General features: G+C 41.3%; 1 long non-coding RNA gene and 1 gene segment (V, D, J or C); both read right to left on the reverse strand.

Annotated features, from left to right (window-relative positions):
- Positions 1 to 795: 795 nt before the first annotated feature.
- LOC144456940 (uncharacterized) lies at positions 796 to 3,532 on the reverse strand. 2 transcript variants are annotated; one of them, XR_013486173.1, is made up of 3 exons: positions 3,427 to 3,532; positions 973 to 1,257; positions 796 to 886 (listed from the first exon to the last, which is right to left on the reverse strand). It is a non-coding gene; the product is annotated as an uncharacterized LOC144456940 (long non-coding RNA). The 2 variants fall into 2 exon arrangements; XR_013486172.1 differs by having other exon boundaries at positions 1,705 to 3,532.
- A 162-nt stretch (positions 3,533 to 3,694) lies between these two features.
- LOC110216301 (T cell receptor beta variable 9-like) lies at positions 3,695 to 6,494 on the reverse strand. The segment is given in 2 exon segments: positions 3,695 to 5,826; positions 5,944 to 6,494. Coding segments are annotated over 2 exon segments (408 nt in total).
- Between the last annotated feature and the right edge of the window lie 18,439 nt (positions 6,495 to 24,933).

The following is a 24,933-nucleotide window of genomic DNA, read 5'->3' on the forward strand; positions in this document are numbered from 1 at the left end:
CAGTCATCTTCTGAATATCCCTTACTGGCTCAGAGATAGAGTCACCCCTCCCTAATTATGGCTCTGGATGTGGTGATAGACATTTATTTAGTAGCCTCTGGAAGACTGACCTAAGAATGTGTCATGAATAACTTTGTGTAAAGAGGTTGGGAGAGAGGGGGAGGGGTGGAGAGGGAGAGGATACAGGAGAGGATGTTCATAAATCCTAATCACAAATAGAAAGGCCTAAGCCTTTGGGGGTTAATAAGTACCGGGAGTTGGCTATGCCACCCTTGACAAGGTAACTCACAATCTCAGCACCTAAGAGCTCATTGTTCCTTTTGTGGAGGAGGATACAAAGGCTTCATGAGATCAGAGATTTAGAGCCAGTAGGCACCTTGGTTGCCATGTAACAAATAGTCCACCTCATTTTACAGATGAGGAAACTCTTTAAGAGTTAATGCTCTACCACCCTCTGCAAGAGGCTGGGGGACAGCTGAAGCTACAACCCCACTTCCTCTCCCAGGGAGGGAGGAACTGGGGGGCACCCTGCTCAGGGAAAAGAAAGAGGATTTGTGTGCAGAGAGGAGATGACTGTGCAGTGCTGTGGTTGGGCTGCTAGCACAGAGATAGAAAGCAGAGTCCCTGAGCTCTGTGGTCTGGATCTTCAGGGTTGACGGTGATTTTTCAGGCCATTCAGCGGAGAACCGATCTTTTGGCAATCCAGTGTCATCCAAAGGCCGATTGTTCTGGAAGTATACCAGCGACTCTATTCTCTCCCCTTTGTTCTGTCGGTACCAGTAAAGGCTAACATGTGTAGAAATGGGGTGACACGTCAGTGTCACTGTCCTTCTTGTTTCTGTGATAAGCTGTTTCGGGACCTGGATGACGCCAGCATCTGTAAACCCTGCGTGAAAATGAGATAGAAGCATTGAGTCAGGGAAAGGAAAGCCAACAGAAAGCCTAAGCATAGGATTTCCAGTGGCCTCATACCTTACCCGCTCCTAGTAGAAAAATGGAAAACCAGTGAAGGAATCTCATGTCCATGTCAGGGACGAGGCAGGAATGGATCATCTTACCAGCTCAGGGCTCTGGTATCTGGAAGTAAAGATCTGAGATCACCTGGCCTCAGTAAGCATGATCTATCTTTGATGTCACTGTCTGCGTCAACATTCACCATCTTATAAACACCTCCAGAGAAGAGCATGCACACTTGATGGAACAAGGTAGGGAAACTTCAGTCCCTCTGCAAACACAAACGTTATCAGCCTCTGGGATCTGTGAGCGTATGAATATGTAAAGAGTCATAAACACTTCAACAGGGCTCAACTCACTCCATCTCCTTTGAGAGCCTGTCCAGCCCTTAGCACAGTGCCTGGCTCTTCCTGATTCATTCTGTTGATACTGCCTTTCTAAATCCCTCTGTATTTATTTATTTATTTATTCATTCATTTATTCATTCATTTATTTATTTCTTTATCTATTTATTTATTTATTTATTTGTGTTGCTGTCCTCAGCATCATCACATATTTACTTACAGGACAGAAAGCTTCTGGGTGTGCCTCCAATCTCTGCCTCTCTGCCATAACCAGTGTTAGGAGCACACTCAAGGAGATAAAGGGATTTAAACCCTAAATATACCTTCAAGATCACCTAATCCAAGACTACCACCACCACCACCCCTTTTACAGGAGAGGAAACTCAGGCCCAGAGCGAGAAAGTACCTTTGCCAGTGTCAGATGGCTTGTAACAGTATTTGAAGCCTACCCTTTCCACCACCCCACGGCGATCGATTTGCATCTCTTCAATTTCCATCCATTGCTCCTCCTTTCTATGGCAAGCAAATGCACATATAATCTTTCTATATGACATCCTCTCAAATACTTAAAGACAGTTGCCATATGCCCCTGAAGTTTTCAGATGATTCCCCCAAGTTACTTAGTGCCCTCTCTGCAATCAGAGAATTAACCTTGTATTAATTTAGTTTGTCTCTTCTGATCGTATGTAAGATCCTTGCATTTAAATATATCATTCTTGTATTTTTATCTCCAGAACTTAGCATAGTGACTGCAACAAATGCTTACCGATTGATTGACAAAAAATTATATGAAATTCCAGAACTCAGAGCAATGCCAGCCCATAGGTAGAATTAGGAGGAAGAATAATAAGGAATCTTTTGTCTTTTTTTACTTGTTAGCAAACAGTTCAGGAGAATCTGCCTAACAAAGAGGTATCTTTATTAAAGACTAAGCTTGGAGGAAGTAGACTTCAGCTGAAATGAAAATGTTTTGGACTCTACAGAAGGTGGGATGGCTTGACAGAGAAATAATTGAGCAGCCAGACTCTGATGGTGAGAATGAGATACACAAAATGCCCATCTTGAATAGCATAGAGAAGACTATTTGGAAGCAAGGGGCTGTAGTCACTAGATCTCAAGGCTTCAATTTCCTCATCCATAAAATTAAAGAGTTGTACTAGATGGTCTCTGATGTTTCTTCTAGCTCTAAATAGTACATGAGTTGTAAAACACAGAAATGTAAGGGTTTTGATAGAGGGAGACAATTCGTTTAAAAATTTTTACTGCCCCCATGTGGAGAAAGAAACTAATAAGTCACTGAAGGGATCAAGCCAGGGAGCTGGCTCTGTGTTCTGTGCCCCCAACCCAGAATTATGGGGGGAGGGGGGAGCCCTTCACAATGGCCAATAGAAGCAAAAGAGAAGCATCTGCTTGCTTGGATGTCATGCTTTCAGGCATTTGAGGGTGAAAAAATCTGTGGCTTTCTCCATCAATGTAAAAAGTGTGTAATCCTTGATGCACACATGCTAATTACAGGCATTGTCACTGGTCCTGCCCTTTCCTGTTGTTTGCAGATGGCTCTTACAGTTAAACAGACCACAAAGGTCATCTAGCTGAACCTCCTTATTTTACAGAATGAAACCACATCTCAGAGAGTCTAAAAGACTTCAAGGTCACATGTAGTAAGCATTCATTTTTATTTGAACCGCAATATTGATTCCCTTATCATAATAATTGTTATTGGTGGTGGTGGTGTTTAGGCAATTAGTCATGTTCAACTCTTCATGACCTTGTATCAGGTTTTCTTGGTAAAGATAATGGAGTTGTTTACCTTTTCCAGTTTATTTTATAGATGAGGAAACTGAAGTAAACAGGGTTAAGTGACTTGTCCAGGGTCCCACAGCTAGTAAGTTTCTAGGGCCAGATTTGAACTCAGGAAGATGACTCTTCCTGACTCCAGGCTCAAAACTCTATCCACTTCACCACCTAGCTGTTCCGCTAACACTAATATTAAGTGCCTAACACTCTACTGAATCCCAAACCTTCTCATTTCCTCAACTTCCCACTCTATCTCCCCTAGGACCCAGTAGCCCAAGATTAGTTTAGACACCTAGAATTTTTTCTTAATGTTTCATCCCCATCCACATACCCAGTCCATGGTTTTCTGTTTCCCAAAGCTGGGAATATTTATGCATAGAGAGGGGTTAGTTTGCAGCACTGTGGTTAAGCTTCTGGCACAGAAATATAGGGCTCAATCCTCTAATTCCACAGGTTGGATTTTCAGGCTGCATGGTGAGCCCCTGGGCCAGTCAGCAGAGAATAGGGGCTTGGACATTCCTGAACTATGAATGACTTGATTATTGTCACGATATTCCAGCAATGTCAATTCTTGTCCTGGGAGCTGTTGATACCAGTAAACATAATTATGTCCTTTGATTGGGTCACATTTCAGCACCACATTTTTTTTCCTCTCTGTGACCAGGCTTCTTGGGGTCTGGAAGACTCCAGCATCTGTGGAGTAAGGAGTAAGTTGTAGACTTCACCTTGAAGCCAAGTTTGGCAAGTCCAAGACAAGAATTTCCCGGTTGTGCCCAAGACTCACCTACCCCCAGGAGACAAATGGCCATACACCAGAAGAGTATGGTATCCATAGTAGTGACAAGAAAGGAGTGAAGCATCTGCCAGTCTCTGGAGTATAGCTACTATCTGAGGCTTCCTAGTCTGTGATTGGTTGTGTCTCTCTGTGACATGACATTTCCTACAGACTGCCATGTCTGTTTAGATGCTCTGATTCTCACAGGAAAATGGAGGAGAGATCTTTTACCAGTTAAAACACAAATTATAAGGACTCTTACTGGTACTTGCGTTTGGTAGGGAAATAGACTGATATTATAGGCTTGATTTCTTCTCATCCTGTCTGAAATGTTCCTTTCCTGGAGGCATACCCCTCCCCATTTCTATGCTAATAAATATTTTAGTAGCTTTCCAGTGCCTAGGAGAATAAGCTTTAAACTCCATAACTGGCAGTTATCTGCTCTCAAATTTGGTCCCAACCAGCCTCTCCATCTCCATACCAGTCTTCCTTTCCTGACCATTATTTCCTTGCCTTTCCCTTCTCCATATTCCTTACAACCTTGTATACAGAGCATTGTACAAAAGGGAGAGGGCTCTTCCTACAGTTGCCTGAAATGGCTTAACTGAGAAACATTTTCCTCCATGTTCTTCCTCTAAGGCATGCACTTCTCTTCCCTGGCTTTCTTTGCAGAGATAAACTACAACTTTGCTTCCCTCATCTTCAGTCCCTGCCCCACTCATCTTTTTAACTCTTTTTTCCAAATGGGTTGAATGGAAAGTTTCCTCTGCATTGGAAATAGGAACATGTAGGTCCTCACCATAGTCATGCCACTAAATAGCTTATTTGTGATCTTAGACATTGTAGTATCTTTTGGGGCTTCACATTTGTATTCATATTTGTAAATGGAACTGTTGTCAATAGGTGGATGACTTAAGGTCCTACACAGCTCTAAATCTATGATTTTACGATCTGATAGGGCTCTTTTGTCTCTGATGTTCTGTAGTTCTGAGATTAACAAGCTCTGCCCTCCTGTTTTGCTTGATTGGATATCATATTCTGACCATCCCTTAGCACTTTTACCCGATCTTTACTGTCTACCCAACTTGTTCAGTCATTTTTCAGTCATGTCCAACTCTTCCTAATCTCATTTGTGTTGTGTTTTTTGTTTGTTTGTTTTGTTTTGTGTTTTTGACAAAGATACTGAGTGGTTTGCCATTTCCTTCTCCAGCTCATTTTACAAATGAGAACACTGGGGCAAAAAGTTAAGTCATTTGCCCAGGGTCACAGAGCTAATAAGTGCCTGGGGCCAGATTTGAACTCAGGGAGATGAGTTTTCCTGACTCCAGGCCTGACACTCTATCCATTGCACCACCTAGCTGCCCGGCTCAGACCTCCAGCAATTCTCGATCACTATACTCATGGATACCAAAGCTTAAACTGACCTCACCAATAGTCACTTTTGGATCAATGCCTGGTCCTCTATTAAATATGCTCTGAATGACTCACCCATGCTTTTAGGGGTTAATGCACAACTTCTTTCTACAAAGAAGGCTACTGTAACCACAAACCAACTTCCTATCCAAGCAGCATAGATAAGGCTCCTTACAAGACTGAGTTGTTGGGCATGGATTAAGAGTGGAGTTTAAGCCCAAAAAGGAGGTGACTCTATAGCACTGTGCATGCTGATAGCACAGAGGTATATAGCTGAATCGCCCAAACTCAGGGAACTGATACTAAGGTAACAGAGGTTAATGTTTGTCCGGTTGGCTTGGAAGTTATAAGAGATACCCTCTTCTTTTTTCATATCTGACAACTTAAAGTAGTAGAGAAGTTGCTTTGGCTCTTGTCCTGGTTTCTGTTGGTACCAGTACATATAATCATAATTCTTGTCCTGGTCACACCTCAGTGCCACTGCTTGTCCTGTGTCTGTGACCAAGTATCTTGGGGTCTGGAGAACGATGCCATCTGTCAAACCTGTGAGGGGAGAAAGAGAAGCTAGGAGGCTGAGTGCAAGAGGGAATCTGACATTGCAGCCAAAAGAGGAAGGTCCAAAACTCAGGCCTGATCCCTTCTTCTGGGCTGAGCACTTACCTGCTCCCAAGAGGCAAATGGCCACACAGCTGAGAAGTCTGGTTTCCACGATGGCATCAGGGCAGGAGTGAGACATCTCTGAAGGCCAGGTTTCTGGTTTGTTAGGGTAGAGCGCCTGTGGGACTGAGGACTCTTGAGTTCCTTCTGCACGTTAGGTGTGGCTTGTCTTTCTCCACCTCAGTACACAGGGAGGGATTTGCTTACTACTCAGAGCAAGGGTGAAACATTCAAGATATGAATGGGAGCAGTCCCCTCAATCAACCATGGATGTATGTGGTTGCATTTAATGGACACACTCAGCAAACAAGTCAGAGAGAGTATCGTACCATATAGAGTACTGCCCCTGGGATCAGAGGACATGGGTTCAAACCCTTGATGTTTTCTCTCTAAATGGCCTTGGACAAGTCACTTAGTTTTCCTAGGCTTTAGCTTCCTCATCTGTAAAATGAGGCGTTGGATTGAGTGAAATCTGCAGTCTATTTAATAAAGCCTCCAATAGGTTCCTTCTTAAGCCTTCATTTTGTGGAGGGATTTGTGTAGTCTTCCTTGTTCTTTGAGTCCTGTTCCTGGCTTCTAGATAAACCATCCCTCCTCCCTCCCACCTTCTTAGCTTCCTTTCGTATCTTGTCTTTTACCATTAGAACATAAGCTCTTGGAGGTCAGGGGCAAGTTTTCTTTTGCTTGTATTTGAAGGTGCCTGGCACTAGTGAGCACTTAATGAATACATGTTTCCTTCCATCCTTCTGAGGTCCCATCTAGTTTTAGATCTTTGAACATAGATTTGTTTCATGGCTGACTTTTTATCCGGATGACTCATTTCATTTTTATACAAATTTGTTGTTGTTGTTTAGTTGTGTCCCACTCTTCATGAGCCTATTTGGTGTCTTCTTAACAAAAACACTAGTTTAGTGTCCCCAATGGTTTGCCATTTCTCTGTCCAGATCATTTTACAGATGAGGAAACTGAGGCAAACATGGTTAAGTGACTTGCCCAGGGTCACAAAGCTAGAAAGTGTCTGAGGCTAGATTTGAACTCAGGAAAATGATCTTCCTGACCCCAGGCTTGATACTCTATCCACTGCGCCACTTAGCTTCTTTGTACAAATACTCAGGACAATATGCAAAGCCTATTGTGGATATCTATTGACAGCTAAATTTCCCTCCATATTCTCTTCCTTCCTGCTCCCAGAGAGCCTTCTTATAACAAAGAATTTTCTTTTGAAAACAAAAATAAAAAAAGAAGGGAAAAAAATCAGTAAAACTGAACACGCAAAACACATGCAAAAATGTGACATTATACAATGTTTTACCCCACCACTCCCCAAAAACACACCCTTGGGCAAAGGAGTGAGGAGAGGTTCCATACCTCTTTTCTTAATAATTTACGAAGACTGAAGCTTCCTGAAGAAATAATCTACTTTAAAGCAATGGGGAAATCTTTGGACCTTGTACAGAGTAATGTCACTAAAACTCAAGATAAGCGGAGGCTGGCAGGGAAAGCCAAAAACAAAACACATTTTCTTGGCTACAGGGGGGAAAAGAAAGGCCAGGTGTTTAGTGGCTAGGGAGGCAGTCTTGGGAGTCAGGAAGCCTTGGGTTCACATCTAGCCTCTGACACATGCTACTCGTCCGGCCCTTCACAAGGTATTTCATCTTTTAGTGTCCCCAAACAATCTGCTACAACTATGAAATGCATGTCAGGTGCTAATTTGAATCGGCAGAAAGTTTTCTCATTGGAAATTTCCTTTATCACAATGCAGGCCCAATAAAAATGGGGAAAAGGAAGGATCAGAAAATGCTATACAACTGAAAGTTAAACAACAACAATGAAACTTAAGCTGTCCTTGGTAAGAATTCAAATGCACAGAATGGAGTTTAAAAAACAAAAACATGAAAGTCCTCTGGCTCAGGAGCATCATAAATGAAAGTTGCCCTGACCAAAGAGAGAGATGTTTGCCTTCATTCAAAGCAGAGAACATATTCTGAAAACATTCTGCTGCAAAAGCTTTGAAACTTGTATTGACAGTTCAATTGTTTCTTAAGATCTGAAGAAATCTGTGTCTAATACATCCATGCTATAGTAATCGATTCAAATTGATTAAGAATCCATTTGTGGAGACTGGGGACTCCCTTGGAAATGGCTGGTGCTATTTCTCAGAAGTGAAATAGAATTGGCACTCTAAACTCTAAACTGGTTAAAAACTATAAACTCAGGCTCTAATAGTTGAGCAGGAACATGATGTTATCCCCTTCCATCTACTACACAAAATTGCCTCCTCAATCTTCCCCCACCTCTTTCTCTCTCTAACCTCAGTCTTTCCCATCTACTGGTTTTGTCCTTGCTGCCTACAAATGAGACCATGTCTTCTACATCCTTAGGAAAAAAACTCTTCTTTGCAGGGAGGGAATAATCATGTATTGAGTAGCTACTATGTGTCGATCCTTGCTCATGCCAATTCATTAAGGGTTTATGGGATTAATGTCTATTCTCTCTCTCTCTCTCTCTCTCTCTCTCTCTCTCTCTCTCTCTCTCTCTCTCTCTCTCTCTCTTTCTCTCTCTCTCTCTCTCTCTCTTTCTCCCACTCTAGCAGCTGCAGCCACAAATCTGCCCTGCAGATAGGTTGAACTTCTTAAAAGCTACATAAAAGGTCCCTAAGAGTAAAAGTTGGTTGTTGGGGATGCATAAGGTTTGTGCCAAGAGAATACGTAATTCCACAGTGCCATGTTACACTGCCACGGACACAGATATATGTAGCTGAGTCCCCAAACCTACAGATGTGATGTCAAGGTAACAGAGGAATTACTTGGTCTACTGCCACAGAAGTTGTCAGGAGTGTTGTTTATCAATGCCATATACTTGTTATGATGGAATAACATTAACTTTGGTTCTTGCCCCATTTCCTGTTGGTACCAATACATATTGTCTTCTTCCTAATCCTGCTCACATCTTAGTATCATAGGCTGCCTGGCCACTGCAACCAAATATTTGGGAGTTTGGGTAACTTTTTTTTGTCTGTGAAATCTGTGATAGAAGGAGACAGAAGGAAGGAGATTAACATTAAACCATAAGGAAAATCTTTCAAAGTGGGTCCTAGCACGTGAAGGTCAGGGATTTTCTCTCATTGGACCAGACTCAATTACTCTGAGGAGACAAACAATCACACAGCGGAAAAGATTAGAGCCCATGACGGGATCAGAGCTGCAGTTGGGGCGTACCTGTCTGGGCTATGGTTGGTCAATTGACATTTCATGGGTGAAGCCTGTAGCATTGGGAAGCTCTTGTCTATATTGCGTGGTATCTACCTATAATGTCACTGGCCTTGTTAGTCTCCCCTCCCCCAACCCCACCTAGCTAAGCAATACTTGGAAATGCACTAGCTGTCACTCCTCTTACTTGTATTATTCTCTACCTGGCCTTTTATAGGGCAGCATGGAGCTAAACAGGTCTTTACAGCACCTGGTACATAGTAAGAGCTTAATTAAATGTTTGTTCATTGACTGACTAGTTAATCAGTCAATTGACATTTATTAAGTACCTACTATGTGCCAGGCACTTAGTAATAATCACTGGGGATTCAAAAAGAGACAAAAGACAATCCCTGCCCTTAAGGAACTCACAATCTAAAGGGAAAGACAGCATGCAAACAAATATAAATAAACAAGCTATATACACAATGGATAGGAATAATTAAGAAAGGGTAGTCATTATAACCAAAAGGAATTAGGAAAATCTTCTTGTAAAAAAATGAGATTTTACCTGAGAATTAAAGGAATTCAAATTTGGACTGAGTTGTCTTCAGTGTGAGAAGGGCTCCATTCCTGAATATCTAATAAGGTCACTCCATCTGTCTGCACCATGACAAACACAGATATGCCCACATGGTTTGATATGATCTTCCATTTCATCTTCCCACCATCCTTGTTCATCTTTCCTACACAAGACTTACAGAATTTCCTGAACCCAATACTTTATCTAGTATTGTTTAGTAGCTCATCATAGATATCATTTTAGTGCCCTCTAGAATGTGGCCGATCAGACCTTCCCTTATCATCTCCCCATTCACTCAAGATTCTACATAGATTCCATGGACATCCTTGTCATCCATGACTGAAGTTTAAGGCTGTTTTCAAGGACAAGTTACCAGGGTTATTCCCCAGATGGACATCTGTTTTCTCCTTCACTACCCAAAGTTCATCTTCTTGCTCTTTTTCAGAATCCTGTGGACTCTACAGGCAAATGGGACTCAACTATCTCTATCTGTACTAGTTTTATCACCATTTAGGTCGTTCTCCAACCCACCATTCACTTTATCTTTAACAAAGAATCTTCTAGCTTCCTTCAGTAGTGGGTGGGCACACAGACACACACAGACACAGTCATCCCTTAATATACCCAGGTTTCACATTCCAGGTTTTGGTTATTCATGAGTTGGTCAAAGATAATTAAATGGGAATTTTTTTGACATTTTCAGCATACAAAAGGAAACTAAAATGAAAATTAAATAAGCTATAAATGAATAAATGCTGTTTATTATTAATATATTTCATCTTTTATTACCATGAGTATCTATACATAAATTTGTTATAAATAGTTAAATTTTGTCAAAAGTTTCAGTGCACTAAAGAATTATAAACCAAGTACTCTCTTTGGGGACACCAACTTTTTGTCTCTCTACCATCCAGACCCAGTCATGTGAATTTCTCCATCAGTGATGGTTGTATCTTGTGCTTTTATAAAAGAAAAGCCATGAAGAAATTGCTGCAGCTACACCGGATACTTTGAAGACTCTATGTGTAAGATGCTATCTCGTGTAGAAACTGAAACTTTTTATTGGTGCAGTGTTTGTTTTATTTGTTTTCTATGTCAAGTATATCAGAATTATTAAAAACGGAGGTTTGGTGGATCCTAGAGTTATTCATGGTTTTTCACCTTTGCAGGGGTCTTATACCCCTAACCACAGTGAATGACAAGGGACAACTGTGGTGTGTGTGTGTGTGTGTGTGTGTGTGTGTGTGTGTGTGTGTGTGAGCATAGGCTGACCCTGGGAAAAATCATTTCATCTCTTGTGCTTCCAGGAAACTCTCTCAATACTATAAATTGTAATCTGCAGTGGTGAAGAAAGTCTCCACTAGTCTATCCCTACATTAAAGCATGCATTATTATTATTCAATAAATATTTATAAAGTACATGCTGTGTGTGATGTACTGTTATATATATATATATTGTGTGTGTGTGTGTGTGTGTGTGTGTGTGTGTGTATTATGCTGAAAAGTCAGATAGGGTGGAGTCTAATTGCTGGCCTGAGCATCATTAATGATTCACCTTGGAATCCACAACAGCCAAGGATTGAAAACAAGCTAGAAGGAGTTTAGTAGATGGAGCAAATTGCAAAAGGTTCAGCTCTTAAAAGCCTCAGTAGCAATTAAGAACTGGTTTAGTGAGTGTTGAGGTTTGAAGGGAAGCTTTCCAGCTAAGTAAGGGTGCTATGATCAGATAGGGTGGTGAGAGGAGAGAGCTGAAACACTGAAAATGAAGCAGTGCCCTGTAACAGTAACATAGGCCAGTACAGGATCTTCTTGAAGCACACCTGAGGTGGAGTAGAGACAAAGGTCTGTAAAGTAAACAAAATAAGCAACCCAAGGAGCAATGAGATTGGGTCATCAGATGACAAATGACCAACAACAAAGTTGGAGCCAATGAGGATGATGGTGGGAGACAGGCTATAGAGAAAGAGTATGAATCTGTTAAAGTCATCTGGAAAGATAAAACCAGGGTTAATGGCAGGAGGGGACAATGAAGAGCTTTAGTCATTTTAAGAGAAGATACAGAGAAAGAGCCTAGGATTCAAATGATGAGTACCAGGGAGAGAATACAGAATTTCTATTAGAGTATCATAAAGAGGCCCACTCTCTGTCCTTTTTCATAGTCAAGAGGAGAGGGAGAAGGTAAAACTTCCAAAGGAAAAACCGAAGAGAAGATGTGTTGTCTTCATCATAGAGCCAAATTTCAATTAAAGCAAGGAAGTGAAGGTACAAAGAAAATAAGAGAAGTTGGACTAAGATGCAGGGCAGTTTGGCCACAGAATATAACAAAACCAAAAATGTAGTATGCCACAAAGAGCGGTAGAAAGAAGCAGTAGCAGAAAGATGAAGATATCACAGGAAGCACATGTGTGGGATGGGAATGGGTGAGAGGACCTTTGTAAGGTTCAGAGAGAGGGAGTCAGCATGAAAGGATTGAGCTTTAAGCAGTGGGATTGCTTCAGTTCTTCAGCACCAATACTTCTCTAATCCTGTCATCCTATTCAATTATCCTCTCTTTGACCTCTGAATTTTCCTGAAGTCTCCATACAGTGATTCACCCTCTCATTTAATATTTCCATCAGTTGTTTCTGCCTCTCCTACTCAGGCCCCCAGAACTCCCTGACCTCGGTACTTTACCCAACATTGTTCAGTTGACAACAGAGAGCCCACTTTAGTATGCTCACGCCAGTTCTTTAAAGGTTGATGCCGATCTTCCTCCCCTTCCTTCTTTCCCCCTACTGCCCTAATAAAGCAGGTGCAGCCACAAAGCTGCCCTGGAGATTGGCTGAGCTCCTTAAAAAAGCCACATTCAAGGTCCCTGAGAGTAGCCATAGCTTGTTAGAGATACAAAAGATTTGTGCACAAGAGAAGAGGTGAGTCTGCAGCGCTGTGGCATTGCTACAGGCACAGAGATATGTGGCTGAGTCCCCCAAACCTGAGGATGGGATGTTAAGGTAACAGAGGGAATTACTTGGTCGACTAGCATGGAAGTTATCAGGAGTATTGTTTCTTCATGTTGTATACTGCTTGTAGAAGAAGAAGATTATCTCTGGTTCTTGCTCCATTTCCTGTCCATACCAATACATACTGTCTTAGTCCTGATCCTGCTCACATCTCAGTACCACAGGCTGCCTGGACACTGTAACCAGATATTTGCGGGTGTGAGTAACTTTGCTGTCTGTGAAACCTAAGATGAAAGGAGACCAAAGCTAGGAGATTAATAGTAAACCATGAGGAAAAACTTTCAAACTGAGTCCTGACAAGTGAAGGTCAGGGATTTTCTTTCATTGGACCAGACTCAACTACTCTGAGGAGACAAACAATCACACAGCGGAAAAGATTGGAGCCCATGACGGGATCAGAGCTGCAGTTGGGGCGTACCTGTCTGGGCTATGGTTGGTCAATTGACATTTCATGGGTGAAGCCTGTAGCATTGGGAAGCTCTTGTCTATATTGCGTGGTATCTGCCTATGATGTCACTGGCCTTGTTAGTCTCCCCTCCCCCAACCCCACCTACCTAAGCAATACTTGGAAATGCACTAGCTGTCACTCCTCTTACTTATATTATTCTCTACCTAGCCTTTTATAGGGCAGCATGGAGCTAAACAGGTCTTTACAGCACCTGGTACATATAGCAGCTTAATTAAATGATTGTTGATTGACTGGTTAATCAATCAACAAACATTTATTAAGTGTCTATTATGTCAGGCACTTAATGATCACTGTGGATACAAAAAGAGGCAAAAGACAATCCCTGTCCTCAAGGAGCTCACAGTCAAAAGGGAGAGTCAATATACAAAGAGATATACAAAAAGCTATATACAAGATGAGTAGGAAATAACTAAGAAGAGGAAGTCATTATAACCAAGAGGTATTGGGGAAATCTTCCTGTGAAAGATGTGATTTTAGTTGGGAATTAAAGGAATCCATATTTGCACTGAGTTGTGTTCACTGTGAGAAGCACTCCATTTCTGACTATCTGATGAGGTGGCTCCATCTGCCTGCAGCAATCAAACACAGATATGCATGCTTGGTTTGATACGACCCTTCCATTTCATCTTCCCACCATCCTTGTTCATCTTTCCTACACAAGACTTACAGAATTTCCTGAACTCAGTCTTTATCTAGTATTGTTTAGTAGCTCATCGTAGATCCCATTTTAGTCCCATTTAGAATGTGGCCAATCAGACCTTCCTTTATCATCTCCCCTGTCACTCAAGATCATACACAGATTCCATGAACATCTTTGTCATCCATGACTGAAGTTTAAGGCTTCCTGCAGGGACAAGTCACAAGGGTTACCCTGCCCCAGATCCAGATAGACATGTTTTCCCCTTCACTATCCAAAGTGCATCTCTTTGCTCTTTCTCAGAATCCTCTGGACTCCAAAGGCAAACAGGACTCAACTCTATCTGTACTAGTTTTATCATGACCTAGCTCCTCCTCTTTCCCACTACTTACTGTATCTCCCACAAAGAGTCATTAGCTGTCCTCTGCCAGCTTCCTTTAGTAGTAGGTGCTTGTCCTTTGTATTGCTTATATTTATTTCCCTCATACCTGAGTTCCTAAAATATGATTAAGTCTTTACTGCTAGATGCTTTTTTTTTAAATTCTTTCCCCACCCATACCTAATACCCCTGTCCCACTTCACACTATCTCCCCTGGGAGACACACCCAGTCCCTTCTGCATTTTCAGTGGAACCGCAGAGCCTCCTAGTGGCCAGTGGGGTAAAGTCACCTAGTGTTTGTTTCTTGCTCTGTTCTGGCTTTGTCTCCAGGGACAGAACACCTTTTGGCAGTACTTTGACTTGCCTGGATGCTTTTGTGCCAGTCTCTCCTCCCTGGCCATCTGAGCTAAGCCTCAGAATGCCTTATTAGTTTTGTTGAACTCTCCCATCACTACTCACATACCCCTTCTTCCCCCACAGTCACCTCTGGCTCAGCTGCTCATCTTCTAGCCTCCTTCAAACCAAAAATCTGCCCCTCCCCAACATACTCCTTTTATGAGTTCACACCTTCTCTTCCTTTTTTAATTTTCTTCCCCTTCCATGAATGATAACTGGCACATCTTGACCTCTCAGTAGTCAGTAAAGTGAGAAACTGTCACTAAATTATTCCCCAAGTCAGTTGTGTAGGGTGAGACTCTCACAGACAGCTGAACGCAGCCCAGCCTCCCAGGCCAGCAGGGTGATTGTCCTGAAGAGGGCAAAGAGGGCAGCTTCTTACAAATTTCTAAGTAAGCTACACCTCCCCCTACTCCCACCCATCCTGTACAAACAGTTTGAATGAAAGGGAGTAAAATCAAATTTGCAAGCACAGAGCAAAAACAATTGAGAGGCAAGGGCCTCTCAACTCTGAGCAATAAGGGGCAAGTAGAATAATTTGGGTTCCAAGTCTATGGCAGGACTATCCCAAGTAAGTGGTCATTATGTCCTTCGCTTTCATTGTGTTTCCCCTGATCATTGGGTTTGGCAATACAGACAAAAAGCGCTGAGTCTGGTGTTTCAGAAGGAAGAGTGGACAAGCAGGGAAATTTAGGAAGTAACATGTGGAAGATAGATAGGTAGCTAGATAGACACATAGATAGATATATAGATAGATATTATATATACATGGTGTATGTGTGTATATATATGTGTATACATATATATATATACATACTCATATACATATATATGTGCATTCACTGTGAAAAGAATGCATTATTGTATCATTTGGAAAAATTATTATTCCATTTAAATCTAACCTTATGTGAGTGTACCCCCAAAGTCACCTCACCTTGGTAACTGTATATGAATGCCAGAGATGGCTACAAGGAATTTCTTCCAGGTCCTGGATCCACCCAAAGAATCCTTGTTTTGGGTTCACTTCATGTGATGTATATGTAATACCCTTGTCAGATGGTTCATATGGGGGTCAACCTGATGTTGGGGGAAGGAGAAAGCCACCCCTTATTTCTGGCTTTTTCTCTCTACCAATGACTTAATAAATTTCTTTCTAAAATTATTTCAGGTTTGGGGGCTTGTTCTGCAGAACAACATTACATGTATACATATACACATACACATATGTCAACTGGTATGAACTGGAATTTCACAGTTTCAGTTACAATTATCTTTTTGTGTTCTGTTGTGCACACAGAAAATTTATAATTTTTTTATGTTTAAGTTCAGAGCAAAAAAATTTAATTTTTTAGAAGAAAAAAAATTGGATTGGGAATAAAAACATCTGGGTTCTAACCTTGGCATTGCCATTAAGTGGCAGTGACATTTTGAGCAAGCCACTTTCCCCCTTTAGCCTACAAGTTCCCTCATCTGTGAGACATGATTCATCTAAAATTATTCCCTCTGGTATTGCCAGTTATTTCTGAATTGGCAAACCTAATGGCCTTTTCTCAATTCTCATCCTCCTTAACCTCTCTGCGACCTTTGACACTATCAGTCACCTTTGTCTCCAAAATATTCTTTTATCTATAGGATTTTAAGACATTGTTCTCTCTTTTCTTCTGCTGCCTGTCTGACTGATCTAGCACAGTCTCTTAGTATAGGTTGTTTCCAATAACTAACTGTAGGTGCCCTCTTTTCTTCTCCCTCTATGCTACTTGATTGGCATCTCATCAGTTCCCTTCAGCTCAATTATCTCCTCTATGGAGACAATGCCCAGATACCTGTATCTGGCCCTGGTCTCTCTCCTGAGCTCCAATCTCATACCAACTGCCTTTTGTATTTCTCAAATTGTATGGTCTATAGGTATATCAAACACCATGTCAAAAACACAATTATCTTTATTTTAAAACTTCCTTCTCTTCTGAACTTCCCTCTTATTGTCAAGGGCATCATGATCATCATCATCATCTAAGATTACCTTCCAATCATATTATAGCTGATAGATGAATAAGAAACAGATGATAGATAGCTAGGTTCCTAGATTGACAGACAGACGGATACAGATGGGTAGACATGCAAGATAGATTTAGATAGATAAGTTGACAAGATAGATATAGATGGATAGATAGATAGACAAACAGACATATAGATATACAGGGATACAGAGACAAAAAGACAGAGAGAGAGGGACAGAGGGAGAGAGAAAAAGAGGGGGGGAGAGAGAGAGAGAGAGAGAGAGAGAGAGAGAGAGAGAGAGAGAGAGAGAAGGAGACAGAGACAGAGAGACAGAGAGAGAAACTTCGTATGCAGTTAATTGCACTTATCTCCCATTTAGAATGGGAACTACTTTAGGGCAGAGACTCTGTTTTTGCATTTGTATCTGCAGTATTTCTCGCTATGCCTGGTACATAGCAGCAGTTTAATAAAAGCTTAATGATTGACTAAGTTGAATTAGATGATCACTTCCTAGCTCTAAACTTCCATGATGCTAGGTTGTCATAATTTTTAGGACAAAGCTGGCACATTGAGGACAGTAAAATACATAGTAATCATGTACACACAGTCACTTACCTTAAAGCTACTTATTAGAATTTAGCTTAAAAATAATTCTCCTACTTGATATTGTTCATTAAATGCTACACTGGTCTTGCAGAAGTTAATGGGGTGGAACAAGAAGATCAAAGAGCAGTGGTGCAAAATGTCTCCAGTGTTCTAGGCATGCCTGTAACTGTGCTTCAAGCGTCAGACTTCCTTCTTAACACCATCTTTCCCAAAGTCCCTTCAGAGAACTCTGAATTTCAAAAGAAGTACAGCTCCTTCTAGTGGCCAATAGGGTAAATTTGTCCTCCAGTCTTCCAATCTTTCGCAAAGCAAAGCTGAACATTAAAGGAACCAGCTAGTTAAGGGCCAGGGACATATGAAGCACCAGCTAAAGGAACCAACAGGAATGGACAGAATTGACTGTCATCTATTGTAATGAAGGGTGCAAGCTTACATTTTACTTTCTATATGTGAATTCATTCCTTAACTCATTCCACAAACATTTATAAGAAGCCCATAGTCAAGTGTTTTTCTAGATGATGAAGAAAATAAAAGGATGAGTTATCTACTATATGGAAGAAGCTTAACGTCTGGTTGGGGAGATAAGACATGTACACAAATAAGTCAGAATAGAAATATTGAGTGCTATAATGCATCTGAGTAGCATAGCACTCTGGTATAGGAAGAAAAAAAAGCTTGACTCAGAGTCAGGAAGGCTGGGTCCTGTTTCTGATATACATACATAAATGTATATATACATATATACACACTTTTACATATGGGTGTATATGTATATGTATGTGTGTGTGTATGCATGTTTCTGTATAATGAACAATGCTGTCATGCTTCCCTGTCACTGCTGAGGGAAACAAGGCTGTGTGTTTGCTCCCAGGCTTTTTAGCATAATGTTCCCAGCAATGTTGTCAGATGTCTTCAATGAGAACAAACTTGGCAACAAGGTCAGGTACCACACTGACGGTAAATTATTTAACTTCAAAAGGCTACAAGCCAGGACTAAACTAAAGAGAGAGTTGGTACATGATTCCTTTGTTCCCAGATGATTGTGCTCTCAATGTCACCTCTGAAACTGAGATGCAACAAATATGGATCATTTCTCTGCTGCTTGTACTAATTTTGGCCTCACAATTAATACCAAAAGAACACAGGTGCTCCATCAGCCAGCACCACTTCATCCATACATGGAACCACCAGCAAATGGAGAAGTTCTGAATACTGTGGATAAGTTCACTTACCTTTGCAGTATACTTTCCAGGGATGTACACATTGATGGTGAGGTTGACCCATACATTGCCAGAGCTAGCTCAATATTTGGGAGGCCTGAAGGAAAGTATGTAAGAGATGAGGTGTTAAACTAACTACCAAACTCTACAGAGCTATTGTACTGACCTCATTGTTGTATGCCTATGAAACCTGGGCAATATACCAGAGCCATGCCAGCAAACTGAATCACCTGCATTTGGATTGTCTTAGGAAGATTCTGAAGATCACCTGGCAAGATAAGGTACCAGACATGGAGGTTCTTTCTCTAGCTAAAGGGCCAAGCATTCAAACTCCACTGCAGAGAATGCAACTCCAATGAGCTGGCCATGGTGTTCGAATGCCAAACAAACACTTGCCTAAAAGCTATTTTAGTCCTTAGAATCTTTAGAGAACTCATACAAGGAAGGCTCTCACATGGTGGTCAGAAGAAGCGATACAAAGGCACTCTCAAGGTCACTCTAAAGAACTTTGGAATTGATTGTGTGCCATAGGAGATGCTGGCAAAAAACCACCACCCTGTGTGGTGTACCCTCATCAAAGAAGGTGCTACATTTTATGAGCAAAGCCAAACTGAAGCAGCTCAAAAGAAATGTGAGATACACAAAGATGGAAAATCCACCCCAAACGTTCACATGAACTATCTGCGGCCAGCCTGTGGTAGAGCATTCTGAGCTCGTATGGGTCTGATCAGGCATAGTCAGACACACTGTAACTTGTCCAGCATAGAGATGTCATTTTGGTCCTCTTCTAGAACAAAGGACAGCAACCAACCAACCATAGTATGTGTGAGTGTGTGTGTGTGTGTGTATGTGTGCATATATGTGTGTGTGTACGTATGTATGTATGTATGTATGTATGTATGTATGTATGTATATTTTTATTATCATTCTGTAGTATCTGACTCTTTATCATCCCATTAGGGGTTTTCTTGGCAAAGATAGTAGAATGGTTTGCCATTTCCGTCTCCAGATCTTTTTATATATGAGGAAATTGAGGCAAACAGGGTTCAGTGAATTGCACAAGGTCACATAATCAGTAAATGTATAAGGCTGGATTTGAATTTGGGTTTTCCTGATTCCAGGCCCAGTCCTCTACCCACTGCTCCACCTAGATGTGTGTGTGTGTATGAGTGTATATAGTATATGTTTATCTAAGCATATATATGTGTGCGTATGTATGTAAATATGTATGTGTATATCTGTATATACTGTGTATATATAAACTGTGTGTGTGTGTGTGTGTGTGTGTGTATACATGCTCAACATTCTAGAATTTCAAATTCCCAGTTATTAATGGACTGGCCATGATAAATAAATGTGAATTTTTGGAAATGTGCAGCACACTAAAAAAAAAAACTAAAAAAAGTAACAAGTTATAAATGCATAGATACTGTATATTACTCATCTATTTTATCATTTACTACAATAAATCTACATTAAAATACATGCATTTATTATGAAGAGTTAAATTTTCTTAAAAATATCAATGCACTGCAGAACTGTGGGTTACTTACTCTCTTTGGAAATATCTCTTTGTCTCTCTACCATCCAGATTCAATCATGTGATTTTCTCCATCAGTGATGGCTGTACCTTGTCTTTTCTTTTTTTTTTTCTTTTTTTTTTTTTTTTGCTTTTAGGCAATTAGGGTTAAGTGACTCACCCAGAGTCACACAGCTAGTAAGTGTCAAGTGTTTGGTCTGAGGCCAGATTTGAACTCAGGACCTCATGACTTCAGGGCCAGTGCTCTATCCACTGTGCCACCTAGCTGCCCCTACCTTGTCCTTTTCAAAGAAGAAGAAAATACATGAAAAAATTACTATAACTATACCTAAGACTTCCAAGACTCCATATGCTGTGCAACATACTAATATCATGTAGGAATTACAACTTTTTAAGGGTGCCCTGGGATTTTTTTTGTGTGTTAAATAAATATGATCAGAATTATCAAAAATATCCATGATTTTCACATTCACAGGGTTCCTGTATCCCTAACCATGGTGAATGTCAAGGGATTGCTCTGTGTGTGTGTGTTGTGTGTGTGTGTGTGTGTGTGTGTGTGTGTGTGTGTATGTGTGTAGGCTGACTCTGCAAAAAATCACTTCACTTCTTCCAGGCAACTCTCTCAATACCATAAGTTGCAATTTGCATAGTTTAAGAAAGTCCCCACCAGTATCTCCCTGCATCAATGAAATCATAGGTCTAGTTTTTTAAAGTATGCATTATTATTATTCAACAAATAATTACTAAACACATGCTATGTACCTGTACTGTTATTAATGTTGTCAGTCTGTATTACGATGATGAATAAGATGGGTGATGGAGTCAAAGTGTTGGCCAAGGCACCATTAATAACTCACCTTGGAATCCACAATGGACAAGGATTGAAAACAAGCTAGAAGGAGTTTCATAGATGGAACAAATTGCAAAAGGTTCATCACTTAAAAGTCTCAGTAGCAATAAAGAACTTGTTTAGTGAGTGATAGGGTTGAAGGAAAGCTGGAAAGTAAGGGTGCTATGTTTAGACAGGGTGGTGAGGGGAGAGAGTTGAAACACTGAAAATGAAGCAGTGTCCTGTAACATAGCCCAGTATAGGATCTTCTTGAAGCACACCTAAGGTGGAGTAGAGACAAAGGTCTATAAAGTCAGCAAAATAAGCAACCCAAGGAGCAATGAGATTAAGTCATCAAGTCAGTTACCAATGACAAAGTTGGAGCCAGTGAGGACGATGGTAGGAGACAGGCTGTAGAGAAATAATATGATTCTGGTGTTAAAGTCATCTAGGAAGATAAAATCTAGGATGATAGGGTCAATGGCAGGAGGGAGCAAGGAAGAGCTTTAGGCATTTTAAAAGAATATACAGAGAAAGAACCTAAGATTCAAGTGAGGAGGACCAGGGAGAGAATCCAGAACTTACGTTAGAGTATCATAAATAGGCCCACTTCCTGTCTTTTTTCACAGAGTCAAGGGGAGACGGAGAAGGTAAAACTTCCAAAGGAATAGCCAAAGAGATGTGTTGTCGTCATCATAGAGCCAAATTTCAGTTAAGGTAAGGAAGTGAAGGTAGAAAGAAAATAAGAGAAATTGGACTAAGATATAGGGCAGTTTGCCCACAAAATATAACAAAATAAAAAATGTAGTATGCCACAAAGAGCAGTATAAAGAAGCAGTAGCAGAAAGATGATGATATCACAGGAAGCACATGTGTGGGATGGGAATGGGTGAGAGGACCTTTGTAAGGGTTCAGAGACAGGGAGTCAGTATGAAAGGTTTCAGCTTTAAGCAGTGGGATCAGACAATTGCATGTTGTTGGAAGTATTAGCATAGGAGGCAGAAGAGAGCCATGTGTTTGAGAAAAACAGGAAATCTAGAATGAAGAGTATGTTGAAATTCAATGGACCACTTCTAAGTCTCCCCATCCTGGAAAAAAAAAATCCGAACAAGACCCTATCAATTCAATTCAATAAACATTCATTAAGTGTTTACTACATGCCAGGAACTGCTCTAAGTGCTGAAGACACAAATAAGAAAAAGAAAGACTGTTCCTGCTCTCAAGGATCTTACAATCTAATGGGAGAAGACAACACATAAAAGGAAGCTGGAAGGGGCAGGGAGACACTAGGGGGTACCTGGTGTCCCCAGGGTCTTTCCTTTCTTGCCCATGATTTCATAATCATCAGCAGATTCCTTTGGCCACCTAAAGATCTAGTGTTCTTTATTCTCCTCTGGCTTTCTTAAAAAGAAAAAAAAATACTGAAAGTAGAACCCTGTCCAGCCTCTTGCACTCCTGTCTTCCAAAAGCCACTGGATTGCTTCAGTTCTTTAGCACCATCACTTCGGTAAAACTCTCATCCCATTCAGTTGTCATCTCTTTGACCTCTGAATTTTCCTGAATTATCCACCCTCTCATTTAGTATTTCTATCAGTCATTTCTGCCTGTCCTGTTCAGACCCACAGAACTCCCTGACCTCAGTACTTTACCCAATATTTTTCAGTGGCTCAACAGAGAGCCCACTTTAGTCCTAGCTAGTATGCTCATTCCAGTTCTTCAAGGGTTAAAGCCAATCTTCCTCTCCCTCTCCCACTCAGATGGAGCTGGTGTAGCCACAAACCTGCCCTGGAGATGGGTTGACACATACAAGTCTCCTGAGATTAGCCATTGATTATTAGAGATACAAGTTTATGCCAAAAGAAGAAGTGAGTCTGCAGTGCTGTGTCACTTCCACTTGCACAGAGATATGCGTCTGAGTCCCCCAAACCTGGGGACGTGATGGTAAGGTAACAGAGAGAAATATCGGGTCAACTGCCATGGAAGTTATCAGGAGTGCTATTTCTCCATGTTTCATACTTGTTGTAAGAGTAGAAGATTAACTTTGGTTCTTGCCCCATTTCCTGTTGGTACCAATACATATTGTCTTCTTCCTGATCCTGCTCACATCTCAGTACCACAGGCTGCCTGGCCACTGTAACCAGATACTTGGGGGTTTGGGTAATTTTCTCATCTGTGAAATCTGTGATGGAAAGAGACAGAAGTTAGGTGATTAACAGTAAACCATGAAGAAAAGCTTTCAAACTGGGTCCTAGAGGTCAGAGATTTTCTCTCACTGGCCCAGACTCACCCACTCTGAGGAGACAAACAACCGCACAGCAGAAAAGACTGCAGCCCATGGTGGGATCAGAGCTGCAATTGGGGCATTCCTGTGTGGAATGTGGTTGGTCATGAGGCATTTCATGTGTGAAGGCTGGGGCACTGGGAATCTCTTGTCTGTATTGGGTGGTATCTACCTGTGATGTCACTGGTGTCTTAGTCTACCCTCCTCCAACCCCAACCACCTAAGTAATACTTGGGAATTTACTAGCTGTCACTCCTTTTTTTGTGTCGTTTTCTTCATTGCCTTTTATAGAGCAGCATGGAGCGAAACTGGTCTCCATAGTACGTAATTGATTGCTGACTGACTGGTTAATCAATCAATAAAATTAAGTGTCTATCATCTGCCAGACATTGTAATAATCACTGGGGATACAAAAAGAGGCAAAAGACAATCCTTGTCCTCAAGGAGCTCACAATCGAAAAAGAGAGATAACAAGCACACAGATATAGAAACAAGCTATATACTAGATGAATAGGAAATGATTAAGAGAGGGAAGTCACTATAACCAAAAGAGATTGGGAAAATCTTCCTGTAGAAAGTGAGATTTTAGTTGAGTATTAAAGGAATCCAAATTTGAACTAAGTTGTGTGAGAAGAGTCCCATTCCTGAATATTTAATGAGGTTACTCTATCTGCCTGCATCATCGAACACATATATGCAGGCATGGTTCGATATGACCCTTCCATTTTATCTTCCCGCCATCCTTGTTCAGCTTTCCTACTTGAGATTTACAAAATTTCCTGAACTAAATGTGTTATCTGATACTGTTTACTAGCTCATTATAGATACCATTTTAGGCCAATCAGACCTTCCCTTACCATCTCCCCACTCACTTTACGTAGATTCCATGGACATCCTTGTCATCCATGACTGAAGTTGAAGGCTTCTTGCAGGGACAAGTTGACAGAATTACACTCCAGAACCAGATACACATCTGTTTCTTCACTACCCAAAGCTCATCTCTTTGCTCTTTCTCAGAATCCTCTGGACTCCAAAGGCAAACAGGACTCAACTCTATCTGTACTAGTTTTATCATGACCTAGCTCCTCCTCTTTCCCACTACTTACTGTATCTCCCACAAAGAGTCATTAGCTGTCCTCTGCCAGCTTCCTTTAGTAGTAGGTGCTTGTCCTTTGTATTGCTTATATTTATTTCCCTCATACCTGAGTTCCTAAAATATGATTAAGTCTTTACTGCTAGATGCTTTTTTTTAAAATTCTTTCCCCACCCATACCTAATACCCCTGTCCCACTTCACACTATCTCCCCTGGGAGACACACCCAGTCCCTTCTGCATTTTCAGTGGAACCGCAGAGCCTCCTAGTGGCCAGTGGGGTAAAGTCACCTAGTGTTTGTTTCTTGCTCTGTTCTGGCTTTGTCTCCAGGGACAGAACACCTTTTGGCAGTACTTTGACTTGCCTGGATGCTTTTGTGCCAGTCTCTCCTCCCTGGCCATCTGAGCTAAGCCTCAGAATGCCTTATTAGTTTTGTTGAACTCTCCCATCACTACTCACATACCCCTTCTTCCCCCCACAGTCACCTCTGGCTCAGCTGCTCATCTTCTAGCCTCCTTCAAACCAAAAATCTGCCCCTCCCCAACATACTCCTTTTATGAGTTCACACCTTCTCTTCCTTTTTTAATTTTCTTCCCCTTCCATGAATGATAACTGGCACATCTTGACCTCTCAGTAGTCAGTAAAGTGAGAAACTGTCACTAAATTATTCCCCAAGTCAGTTGTGTAGGGTGAGACTCTCACAGACAGCTGAACGCAGCCCAGCCTCCCAGGCCAGCAGGGTGATTGTCCTGAAGAGGGCAAAGAGGGCAGCTTC

Source organism: Phascolarctos cinereus, unplaced genomic scaffold, assembly GCF_003287225.1.
Source record: "Phascolarctos cinereus isolate Bilbo 61053 unplaced genomic scaffold, phaCin_HiC Scaffold_1;HRSCAF=81, whole genome shotgun sequence".
NCBI classification, from domain to species: Eukaryota; Metazoa; Chordata; class Mammalia; order Diprotodontia; family Phascolarctidae; genus Phascolarctos; species Phascolarctos cinereus.